Genomic DNA, 12,326 nt, shown 5'->3' with positions numbered 1-12,326 from the left:
CACTCCTTACCTAACACTCACTAGTTGGGTCACCATGGCAAAGTCATTTCTCTTCAGGGAGCCTTATTCTTACCTACAAAATGACAGTAAGAAGACCTTAAGAACCTACTTCTGAGGGTTGTTGTAAGGCTCAAATGAGATAAAATATGCAAAGTGTTTTGAAAAACTTAAAATGTCAGTTATTACTATAATTATTAAAGAACCTACAGCTGGCAGGACTAGTCACAGTGTTCTTACCCACTCAAAGTGTGAATTTTGACAAGTCCTTAATTGCTCTGGACTTCAGTTTCCTACTAGCTACATAGTGTCTGTTCTACTTGCTTACTTGTGTTGTAATGATGATTAAATGAAATTGGATATATAAAAGTATAAAGTGCTTTGTTTATGGTAGCATTATTTCTTCCTGGAGAAATAATACCTTTTAAATTATGTTTTAAAGAAACTCAGGGTCCAGTTCTAAGAAGTAAGGCTTTGAATTGTTCTAGAGGAGGATTTCATAAAAGCTGTCATATTTAGGCTTGTGGGAAGAAGAGCGCCAAGAGTCATAACCAGTATGATTCTAGTACAAAGCCCACAACCTTCCCAGTGATTAAGAAACAAACCCAAGGTTAAGCAAAACCTGAAGAACACTGAAGATCATCACAGTCAAGTCCAGGTGGTCTTCATGTCCTCTTGCCTTGTCCTTGGCTATTGGATTTCTTGTAAGGAGGGCAATTTGTCAATTTGTTGTAAACTTCCATATGTGACTTGACAAAGAAGATTTTGTACCATGTTCCTGTAAGTAGTATTTAGCCTACAACTCTTGTTTCCTGTGCAGCTAAGAGTCTCTTGGGAAAAAGAAAAGAAAACAAACCACTATCCTTGAATTCATAGTCTAAGACAACTTTTGGTAAGAAAGGTCAAGCACACTGGAATGAAAGTGGAGCATAGTCCAGCTTAGATTGTGCCAGCACAGGCCTCAGTGCAAACCAGCTTCAGGCCCTGGGGGTAACTGAAGCAGTGACAGCAACAGCTGCTTCTGGAGCTCTCGGTTCAGATTGTAAAGGGTTTAGACAACTGGTCAGAAGGAAGTTACAGGCATCCCTTTTCTGGTGCTGGGTGGAAGACTGCCTGTATACTCAGATCTGGGTCACAGTCTTGGGCCAGCAGCACACCAGAGCTTGCTGCTCTAGGGGAGCTGGGACCCTGGTCAGGCATAGTGTCAGGGCTGAAAAAAAAAAGTGCTTGTGATTGTTCACAGATTAGAGCACAGGCCTGGAGAACAGTGACACATCTCTCCTGAAATCATATCACCTTGGAAGAACTGAAATCTTATAAACTCTCAGTTAGTTCTGAAAACAGCTGTGAAGTTTGGGACAGTGCCCCTTCAAACCCCGATCAGACCCCAACTTTAATATAAAAAAAAAAGCCAAGAAATGGCCTGGAAAAAAATTGAGTAAACCACCGAAAAATATCCTGAGCATAGAAAAGTATTGTGCTAATAGAAAAGATCAATATAAACTACAAAGAAGACAATAAAGCCAAAAGTGTCACATCCAAAGCCTCAAAGAAAAATGTGAATTAGTCTCAAGCCCAACAAGAATTTCTGGAAGGGTTCAAAAGGATTTTAAAAATCAAATAAGAGAGATAGAGGGAAAATTGGAAAAATAAATTACAGTGATGAAAAAAAATCATGGGAAAAAAATCAGTGGCTTGATAAAAAAAGGCACAAAAAAATACATAAGAAAATAACATTTTAAAAAACAGAATAGGCCAAAGAGTAGAAGAGTTACAAAAAACCAGTGAGAAGAATGCCTTGAAAAGTAGAATCGACCAAATGGAAAAGGAGATACAAAAAAATCACAGAAGAAAATAATTCCTTAAAAATTAAGAATCAGTGGTATGAGACTTCAAGAAACAATAAAACAAAATCAAAAGAATGAAAAAAACAAAATAAAATGTGAATTATCTCATTGGAAAAGCAACTGACCTGGAAAATAGATCCAGAAGAGATAATTTTAAAATTACTGGACTACTTGAAAACCATGATCAAAAAAATGAGCATAGATATTTTATTTTAAGAAATTTTTAAGGAAACTGCCCTGATGTCCTAGAATCAGAGGGTAAAATAGAAATTGAAAGAATGTAACACTCACCTCCCGAAAGAGTTCTCAAAATTAAAGTTATAGCCAAATCCAGAGCTCCCAGATCAAGGATAAAATAATGCAAATAGCCAGAAAGGAACAATTAAAATATCATGGAGCCACAGTCACAATAAGACAAGATCTAGGAGTTTCTTCATTAAAGGAACTGAGGGGTTGGAATATATTTCAAAGAACAGAAAACCTAGAATTACAAGCAAGAATCACCTACCCAGAAAAACTGAACATGATTTTTCAGGGGGGAAAAAAAACAGACATTCAGTGTTACAGGATTTTCAAGAATTCCTGATGAAAAGGCCAGAGTTGAATAGAAACTTTGACTTTCAAATACAAGACTCAAGAGAAGTGTAAAAAAATAAATCATAAAGAACTCAATAAGGTTAACTATATATATATATATATATATATATATATATATATATATATATATATATATATATGGATGATATCTAAAAAGATTAAATAAAGGGGTGAGAGAAATTAGTTGAAAGGGAGGAAGAATGGGGCAAATTGTCTCAAATAAAAGAGGCATAAAAGGGCATTTACACTAGAAGGGAAGATAGTGGGGGGTGGAAGCCCTTCTCATCACAGTTGGCTCAAAGAGGGTATACATGGTATGGAAATCTATCTTACCCTACAAGAAAGTATTAAGAGAAGGAAATAAGAGAAGGGTGTGTGTGTGTGTGTGGGGGGGGTGATAGAAGGAAGGCAGGTTAGGGGAGGCAGTAGTCAAAAGCAAAACACTTTTTAGGATGAACAGGGTGAAAGAGAATAGGATAAACAGAGAAAACAGGATGTGGTTTCGCACAGTAATCATAACTATGAAAAAAAATTTTATAGCAAATATCTCTTATATGGACCTGATTTCTCAAATATATAGAAAACTAAGTCACATTTGTAAAAATCAGAGCTATTTCGCAATTGATAAATGATCCAAATACATGAACAAGCAGTTTTCAAAGTAAAGCTATCTGTAGATATATGAAAATTTGCTTTAAATCAGTATTGATTAGAGAAATGTAAATTAAAACACTTCCGAGGTACCACCCTTCACCTATCAGATTGATTAATAGAACAATATTGGATGGAATGTAGGGAAATTAAGACATTAATGCATGTTTGGTGCAGTTGTGAACTGATCCAACAATTCTGGCGGTCAATTTGGAACTATAAAACTGTGTATACCCTTTGACCCAGCAATACTGCTACTAGGTCTATATCCTAAAGCGATTTTAAGGAAAAGAACTTTTATGTTCAAAAATATTTATAGCAGGTTCTTTAGTGGTGGCAAAGAATTGGAATTGAAGGTATGCCCATCAGTTGGGGAATAGCTGATTATTATAGTATATGATTGTAATTGAATATTATTAGACTATTATAAACAATGATGAACATGATGCTTGCAGAAAAAGCTGGAAAGACTTACATGAACCGATGCAAAGTGAAGTAAACAGAACCAGGAGAACATTATAAACAGTAACAGCAATGTTGTAAGATGATTAGCTGTGAATGACTTGTTCTTCTCAGCAAAGCAGTGATCTAAGACAGTTCTGAAGGACTTTTGATAAAAATTTCTCTTCAGAGGAAGAATTGATGGAGTCTGAGTGTAGATTTTTTTTTTCTTGAGGTTTTGTGGGGGCAGAGGATTGTTTTCTTTTACAACATGAGTGATGTGAAAATGTTTTGCGTGAATGCATATGTATAAACTATATCAAATTGCTTGCCTTCTCAGTGAGGAGAAGGATAGAGAAAGTTTGGAACTTAACATTTAAAAAAAACATGTTAAAAAATTGGGGTTGTAATTGGGGGAAAATAAAATATTAAATAAAGATATGGGGGCCTTTAGTTGAGACACAAAGAAGGCGAGTTATGGGAGGCTTGCAGGAAGAGAAGGTTTGGCTCAGCTTCTGGAAGGAGATAGGGAATCAGTTAGAGAGGAACACAAGCACTGCTTTGGTGCAGGGAGGGCCCAGGGATAGTTAGAGAGTGTAGCCATCAGTACAATTATGTTCCTTCTTTCAGCTTGGACAAGCAGTAATACTGAGACCATGTATCTTTCTGTATTTTCCTGAGGGAGCTGATTAAAGCTGATAAATATTGGCATGACCAGTAGAACAATCTATTGGAGAAGACAGAATGGAATAGGATTGTTAGTATCTGTGGAGTGGTTTATGTTGGCAGAGATGAGCCATATCTATCAAAAAGAAGCCCATTCGTAGAGAGGAGGAGGTCAAGACTCTCATTTTACAGCTGAAGAAACAAAGCCTTGGAGAGATTCTGAGACTGATCTTTACGAAATGGGATTGATAATACTTGCATTACTCACTTAGGTGATTGCTGAGATGTTACAGAGCTTCCTAGTGGCACAGTCTGGTCTAGAACCTAAGCCTTGAATTCCTATTCATGGATTTTTCACAGTGCCATACTACTTCCTACTTCTCCAGCTGCTCTGGGAAAATCAATTCTGTTTCTACCAAGTTTGCTAAGGCTAAAGAGCCCCTGATAAGGCTAAAGAGCCCCTGATCTCTTTATCATATCTTGCCATTCCTACAGCAATGGAGTTTGGTAGTCCAAGGGATGGCTCCTTAGAGTGGGACACTTTTTAATTACCAGCCTGTGGTGGAGACAGCCTTTGAGAAAAACTGTTTGCCCAGGTAGTTCCACTTTGGCATTGAGTAAAGTGAGGCTCTCTGCTTAGACATTTTGTTTCTGCAGGAAGGATCTCTGTAGCATTCTATGGAGATTCCATCTCCTTAATGGAGATGCCAGGAACCCAGAACTCTTGTGGGGCCATCTACAAGTTAAGGCAAATCGGATTGTGTGGACCTGCCTCCTTGTACTTTCCCCCCCCTTTCCAAACACTTTTATTATAGGTGAGAGACATGATTTTAGTAAAGATGGATATCATTAACGTCTTTGTGGGAGGGGGAAAATCACAAGAGAGTGGTCTAAGCATAGGGAGATGAGTACTTTGGTACTAGAGGGAGTGTTTGATGCTAATTTTTATCATGAACTTCAAACTTTTTTTTTACAGTACCTTGTGACAGAATGCTGTCTTTTACTCTTTTCTTCACAGTCTAGGTAGGATTTTTAGGACAGGTTTTTGGGCACCATGGACTTTAATTTTCACCTGTCTTTTGTGTTATGAACAGTTTGCATTAGATTTAGTTGAAATTGACAACTTCTCCTGGCAAATATCTCCCTCTGGTCTCTGGGATGGGATGCTGTTTCATGAGTAGAAAGGACTGGATGAATGTCGAATGACAGAATGATGTGTAGTTTGTCTTTCTTTCCTATAGTGTTTGGAATGGTGCCCTTCTTAAATTCCATTCTGACAACAATGTTACCGATGCTAAACCTGGCCCGGCAAGATCAGATGAAGTCTGTGTTTTGTTTTGGTAAGAATGGGCCTACTGTGGTCTTTCCTTTCTTTGTTCTCTCTTAATTTATAATTGGAGCAGGGATTTTAGAGCAGCTATTCTTTGAAAAGCTTCTGACCTGCAGGAGAGCCCATGTTCACATGTAAGTAGAAGCCCAGCCTCTTGGGAGAAATGATGCATTGTAGAGAAAAGAGCAGAGTTTAGGGCCCAGCTCTCTCATCATGACCTTAAGCACCCTTCCTTGGGGCAAAGGAAGGCAAGCAGGCATCTTGAACACAAGGGTCTTTGGCCCTTGAAGTTTAGAAAGTATATGGAGCAGTTGATGGTGAGCCCTGCCTCTCAGGTGGTTCCATTTTTCTTGGCTTCAAGTAGCTAACCCACTGAGAGTAAAATCTGCCTCCCCTTCTCCACCACCACAGGCATCCTAGAAAAGGCATTTTATTCCTATTGTGCCACCACCTCCCATTTCCTGTTTCATATCTCCTTAGTTCAGTGATTCAGTTGAACAGTCATTTAAGTGAATGCCCTGTATTAGGAGCTACACTAGTTACAGTATATACAAAGTTGAAAGATGTCACAGTCCCTCCCTTTAAGGAACTTAGACTGATAAAATGTAGTAAGGTAGCACACTAGATAGAGCACCAACCCTGGAGTTAGGAGGACCCATTTTTTATTAAAGCTTTTTATTTTCAAAACATATGCATAGATAATTTTCAGTTTTCTTCCTTATAAAACCTTGTATTCCAAATTTTTTTTCTTCCCCTTCCTCCCACCCTCTTCCTTCCCTAGGTGGCAAGTAATCCAATATGCTAAACATGTGCAATTCTTCTATACATATTTCCACAATTACCATGTTGTACAAGAAAAATCAAATCAAAAAGGGAAAAAAAAGAGAAAGAAAACAAAAAGCAACAAACAACAATTAAAAAAGTGAAAGTATTAGATTGTGAGCCACACTCAGGTCCCCACAGTCTTCTCCTTGGGTACAAATGACTCTCTCCATCATAAGACCACCAGAACTGGCCTGACTCACTTCGAAGTTGAAAAGAATTACAGAGAATGAGCAGAACCAGGAGATCATTTTACACTTCAACAACAATACTATATGAGGATCAATTCTGATGGAAGTGGCTATCTTCAACAATGAGAGAATCCAAATCAGTTCCAATTGATCAGTAATGAACAGAACCAGCTACACCCAATGAAAGAACACTGGGAAATGAGTGTGGACCACAACATGGCATTTATACTCTTTTTGTTGTTTGCTTGCATTTTGTTTTCTTTCTAGAACCGATTTTTTTTGTGCAGCAAGATAACTATAAATATGTATACATATATTGTATTTAACATATACTTTAAAATATTTAACATGTATGGGACCACCTGCCATCTAGGGGAGGGAGTGGAGGAAAAGAAGGGAAAAGTTGGAACAGAAGTTTTTGCAAGGGTCAATGTTGAAAAATTATCCATGAATATGTTTTGTCAATAAAAAGCTATTAAAAAAAAATGTCACCGAGGACCTATTGTCAAATTCAGCCTCAAACACTTGACACTAACTGTGTGATCCTGGGCAAGTCACTTAATCCTGTTTCCTCACCAAAAGAAAAAAAATTCATGGAGGAGGTGGCACATTAATTAGTCTTTGAGGGTTTCTGTACATAGAGACAGGGAGCATTTCTAGTCATAACTGATCCTTAGAAGTGGGCATTGTTCACTTGCTGGCCATTTTGTAAATTGATTTTGAAGCGATGATAGCAATATTGATGCTATTTGAACATCAGAAAGCAAATATTCATTTGGCATTATTTGTACCACAGCACTGCAGCACTTCAGTGACAGTATCCTGGAATACCTAGCCAATCTGGATCAAGCTCCAGACCCCACTGTCCGGAAGGACACGTTTTCCACTGAGATCTTCAGTGCTTTTGATGTGCTTTTCAACCACTGGCTACAGAGCCGGGAAGCAAAGGTAAAGAATCTGGGCTGCCTCCTTACTAAATAGTACCTACATATTCTCTTGTTATTTTTAAGCATCTTGAGAGCAAAAATTGTGTTTTAAATTTCTTTGTATTTCCCCCCTCACCCAAACCTTCTAACAGAATATTCACTTTATCTTAGGTCTTCACTAAAAATCTTTGTTGACTAAGATGACAGATTTAAAGTAAAATCCTTTTGGGGGCAAAAAGACATAGAGTTTTGATCAGGGTTATATTATAGCCCTCTTCAAGTAATTTCTTGTGGTTTTCTGTTGTGTCCTGCTTTCTAAACCACCCCCACCCCCCCCACTGGGGTGATTAAAATATCCTACTTTCTAGAGCTTCCACACCAGAGTGATTAAAATATACCTTCCTAGTGGAGAAGTGATGAGGCGGGACTCCTGAGAATGGTGGAAAAATGGAGTCCATTTATTCCAAGGACTTTACCCTTTTTATACCCTCATCCCCTTATGTAACAAAAACACTGGGTATGCGCCAAATATATACTGCCTATGTGGACCACATAAACAACTTGCTATTGTACATTCTTTGCCACCTGGTATCACTCTGCTTCAGTCTCCACACAGGTTGTCACCACCCCCTGACTTCTCAGGAAGGCAGAGAGCCCTTAGGGGAGGTGGGAGCTGAACCAGACACTTGTTAGTAGGTTCTCTCCCTCTGGGCTGAAGGGTCTTATACCTTATGCAGATTTTCCCCCCTGTTTGTGGCCCTCTACAGTTTTCTCTTCTCTCTACCCTCCTTTCCTTATTTCTCTCTTTTTTTCCTTCCTTCCTTCCTTTCCTCCCTCCCTCCTTTCCTTTCTTTCTGCATTATAGGTGTTCACTTTCCTTTCCCATATTCTTGTTACACTCTTAAAACCTTACAACCTTAAAAAAAAGAACTCAGCCTATGTCTAGGTCAGGCCCAGCTCCACTTCTTTTTCTTTGCTGAAGGTTTTATGGACTATCCTAACTCGCAGGGATCTCTTACCTGAATGTGATTTTACTTGGTTTCAGTAGCCCTCAGGGACAGATCCCTGTGCTGCTTTATTATTTTGTATGTGTCCACATTTATCTTCCCATTTAGATTGTAAGTTGAAGCTCCCCGAGAGCAGATTCTGTGGTTTCTCATGCACTCACTCCTTTAAGACCTGTGTATTACTTTACATAAATATTTCAGGCTAAATTACTATTGTCTAGCTAGTTGATATTGATTGGATGAGCACTGACTTGTCTTTTCCCAGCTTCGGCTGGCTGTGGTTGAAGCACTGGGACCCATGAGTCACCTGCTGCCCAGTGAGAAGCTAGAGGAACAGCTGCCCAGGCTTATCCCAGGAATCATTGCCCTCTATAAGAAGCATGCTGAGACCTTTTATGTATCCAAGGTAAGCCACTAGGCTCCAGGTTCTTGCCTGTAAGGGCCAACACTTCATTGTGGAATATTTAGAGAGCTAAATCCTCATCCTTTTGATCTTAGCATTCTGGGCATGTGTATGTATATGTGCACTAAGGACACACAGCCATAGAACTCTTTGAAAGAATTCACCTTTGCTTCAAGATGAGGGGGGTTATTGTGAAACTCTTAAGTTATACATACTAGGAAAAAATTTCTCATAGTCAGGCTAGTGGTTCTTAAAACTTCTCCCCTGAAGGCTTTTAAAAATAGAAAGTGAAAATTTATCATTTTCACTTAATATAGCCTTGCTTACCTAGTCACAGGTGTGCCAGATTTCTTTTAGTTCTCTTGCTAGAACCTTTATAGGTTCTTACCCTATTTGGGAATCTGAACTGTATCAGACTCTCCTGATCTATTGGAGTGATTTATAACTTCTAGGTGAGGTCTAGAACTACTTAGTACCATTCTTGTTAGATGCTTTCTGTCCTGGAAACTAACCTTACTTTTTGAAATATACCTTGTGTAGCAGCTTTGCAGCCCTAAGACCCTGTGGATCAGATCTGCAATTCTGAGGTTATTTTGGGATATATAATGAGGGGTTCTATCACAGGTTACTACCATTTCTTTGGCACTGAACTGGGCAGGGGAGAAGGGTGTTCTTATTGAATGGATCCTTGGACAGGTTTTCCCCCCCATCTCAACCAAAGGATTGTATCTAATCTCCTGGCTGAGTCCTTTCCACTTCATAAACAGAGTCTTGGGCAGATTCTTCAAGCTTCTGTGAACATGGGGAGCCGCACGTTGGAGGTACAGGTTGATATGCTTCTGGCTGCTTTGCACCCTCAGGTAAGACTGTTTGGTCAGACAATCAGAAAAGGGGATAAGTAAAGGAAGAAGAGGGAGAGGATATTTACTATATACAGTCGATTGGGACCAGGCCTGGCCCGAGGCATTGCCTCAGGCTATGGAAAAGGAGGAGCCTTTAGTTTTGATGCTGACCTTCTAGAACACTGAACTAGAGACTTGTGGGGGGAAAAGGGGCTGCTGACTAAGAACCTCTTCTTGCCTGCCTTTGGTATATAGGGACTACAGGAAATGGAAAATTTTAGCATAGTATACATTTAGCTATGTGTGTGCCTTATGGAAAATTGGAATTTCCTCAGGCTCCTAAACGTTCCCCCTTCAACTTTGAATGTGAGTTGGGAAGCAGATAGTTTCATTGCAATGGAGTTGATTTGGAGTCTTTGGTTAAGAGAGTTTGCTTTTATTCAGTGATGCCACAGAGAAGTGATGTTTATTGGAATAAAGTCTTTAGTGTCTGTTGTAATCACAGATAATAGTTCTCATTATTGCATTGTATTATATTTATTATGTTACATTACAGAGTAACCTTGGAGTGACTTTGGAGGCTACATAATCCTTCTCTTCTCCCAATATAGAAATATACTTTGTAGTCTCTCTGATAGAAGGTTATCTAGCTTCTGCTTAGATTCTGCTAGTGACAGAGAATACTCAATGAGGCAGTCTATTTATTCAGTTTTCAAATATTTAATGGACTTTTTTTTTTTTTTTGCACCAAAACTCTGAAAAAGATATAAACATGACTAAAACAGGGTCCTTGTTTTAAAGAATGGACTCAAGACCTAAAGAAAACAGTCTTACATAGTCACATTCTAAGATCAAGATTTACTTGATTATTACTATACCTATACCCTAAAACTAATGAAGTGGTAGCTTTTTCTGTCCCTCTCCTTTGGCCAGTGGAGATTCTGATTCTCTCTGAGATTCTCCTGTCTTCACTGTTATATGAACCAGAGCAACTGACAGGGTTGACTGAAATTGTTTTGAAGCTATTTTTAGGTTATAAAGTTATTTTTAACTATAATAGGTTAGCTATTTTTCCATCTCTCACTCCATTTGTTGTTCAGTCTCACATAAACTCATGTACACAAGACTTGTTTTCTGTGGTGACTTTGTACCCTCCTGGCACTTACTTTCTTTATGCCATTGTTGTCTTATTTAGAAATCTGAGCTCCAGGGGACTCTGTACCTCAAGAGGACTCTGATAAGTAGCTATCCTGCTCTGAAATTTAGAAGAATCGGGAAGTGGGGCTTCCCGAGAACTTTTCCTATCCTCAAGTTCCTTAGGATAATGGGAATAAAACTAGAAGAAATGAATAGAACTTGCAGAGAGACAGATTTTTTGTTCCATGTAAGGGAAAAAACTTCTTAACAATTAGAAGTATCCAGACATGAAATGAACTACCTTATAAGGCAGTATATCCCCATCACTGAAATTTTCCCATTACAGGCTGGATGCCACTTGGTTGGGGATATTTTAGAGAGGATTTCTTTTCTGGTGCAGGTTGGACTTGATTCCTTCTGAAGTTTTTTCCATTTTTGAAAAGAAGGAAACAAACATTTGTTAAATATATTATTATATACCAGGCATTATGCTAAGTTCTGGGGATATAAAAATTAAAAAGAAATGTAGTCCCTGCCCTTAAGAAAGTTAACATTTTAAAGGCAAGAAGATGAATTAGAGAATGCTGTAAGATGAGTGGTATTGGGAAATAAAGACACTGAAAAAATATTTGGTATATCAGGCATGGTTTTGTAGCCAGCAAAGTTAAGAGCAGAACAGGAAGGGAAAGGAGGCTGGCTGATCTAGTGCCTTGCACAAATTGGAGACCTTGTGAGGAACCCATCAAAGGGTAAAAGAGGCTGCTCTGGAAAAAGGATATTCTGTAGTGAGAAAGCCACAGGATGTTTCGTGGCAAGAAGGCCTCCAGCACTGAAGGACATTTTGTGTGAGACTGTAACTGAGGCATAATTTTGGAATCAAGAAATCTTGACCATACCAGAAGTTCCATAAGAAGAGAGCCCAAGCCAAGCTGCAGAAAGTGATAACTTTCTCAGACAGTACTATCTCATCATCAGACAGTACTTCATGATTATTAGTGATTGGTTTTTGGTTTTAGGTCCCATAAAGGGAAAGTTGTCCTAAGAAATAGGGCTTCAATAGTTCAAAGATGTATAAAATTGGGGCATGGTCTCTGGAAAGGCGGCCTGGCCTTAACAGAAAAAGGAAGAACAATAGATTGATTAGCTTTGTTATTTGCACCAGAAGTAATTAAGTAGGAAAAAAACTGGCAATTCAGAAATACCGCTGAGCAGCTTTTACACTAGCTTATGCTAGACTGGTATAAGAAATTAACTTTTTTTAGACATTTCCCCATGTCTTACAACTAGAGGCAATAGCTGTTTTTTGTTATCTTTTTCTTTTTCTTTTTTGCTGATAATTTTTGTTTCTCTCATACCCCACAAGTGAGGAGAAACACTAAAATTACAAGTTCTGAGATTTGGCTTGAGATACTTGATTAAATTTCAGGTATCATCCTAAGATAGCTCCCCATGTTAGCTCTGACTCAATT

General features: G+C 38.5%; 1 protein-coding gene across 7 annotated transcripts in view; it reads left to right on the top strand.

Annotated features, from left to right (window-relative positions):
- The window catches only part of MROH1 (maestro heat like repeat family member 1), a 181,575-nt gene that overhangs the window by 66,398 nt on the left and 102,851 nt on the right, over positions 1-12,326 (top strand). For all 7 annotated transcript variants that reach the window (XM_031947386.1, XM_031947384.1, XM_031947381.1 and 4 more), the window contains 4 exons: positions 5,441-5,539; positions 7,339-7,490; positions 8,741-8,881; positions 9,646-9,738. In XM_031947386.1, coding sequence (XP_031803246.1) covers positions 5,441-5,539; positions 7,339-7,490; positions 8,741-8,881; positions 9,646-9,738 — 485 coding nt within the window. The remainder of the gene's footprint in view (positions 1-5,440; positions 5,540-7,338; positions 7,491-8,740; positions 8,882-9,645; positions 9,739-12,326) is intronic.

Source organism: Sarcophilus harrisii, chromosome 1, assembly GCF_902635505.1.
Source record: "Sarcophilus harrisii chromosome 1, mSarHar1.11, whole genome shotgun sequence".
Taxonomy (NCBI): Eukaryota; Metazoa; Chordata; class Mammalia; order Dasyuromorphia; family Dasyuridae; genus Sarcophilus; species Sarcophilus harrisii.
Note: the sequence above shows the minus strand (reverse complement) of the source record. Positions and strands in the feature narration are given on the sequence as shown.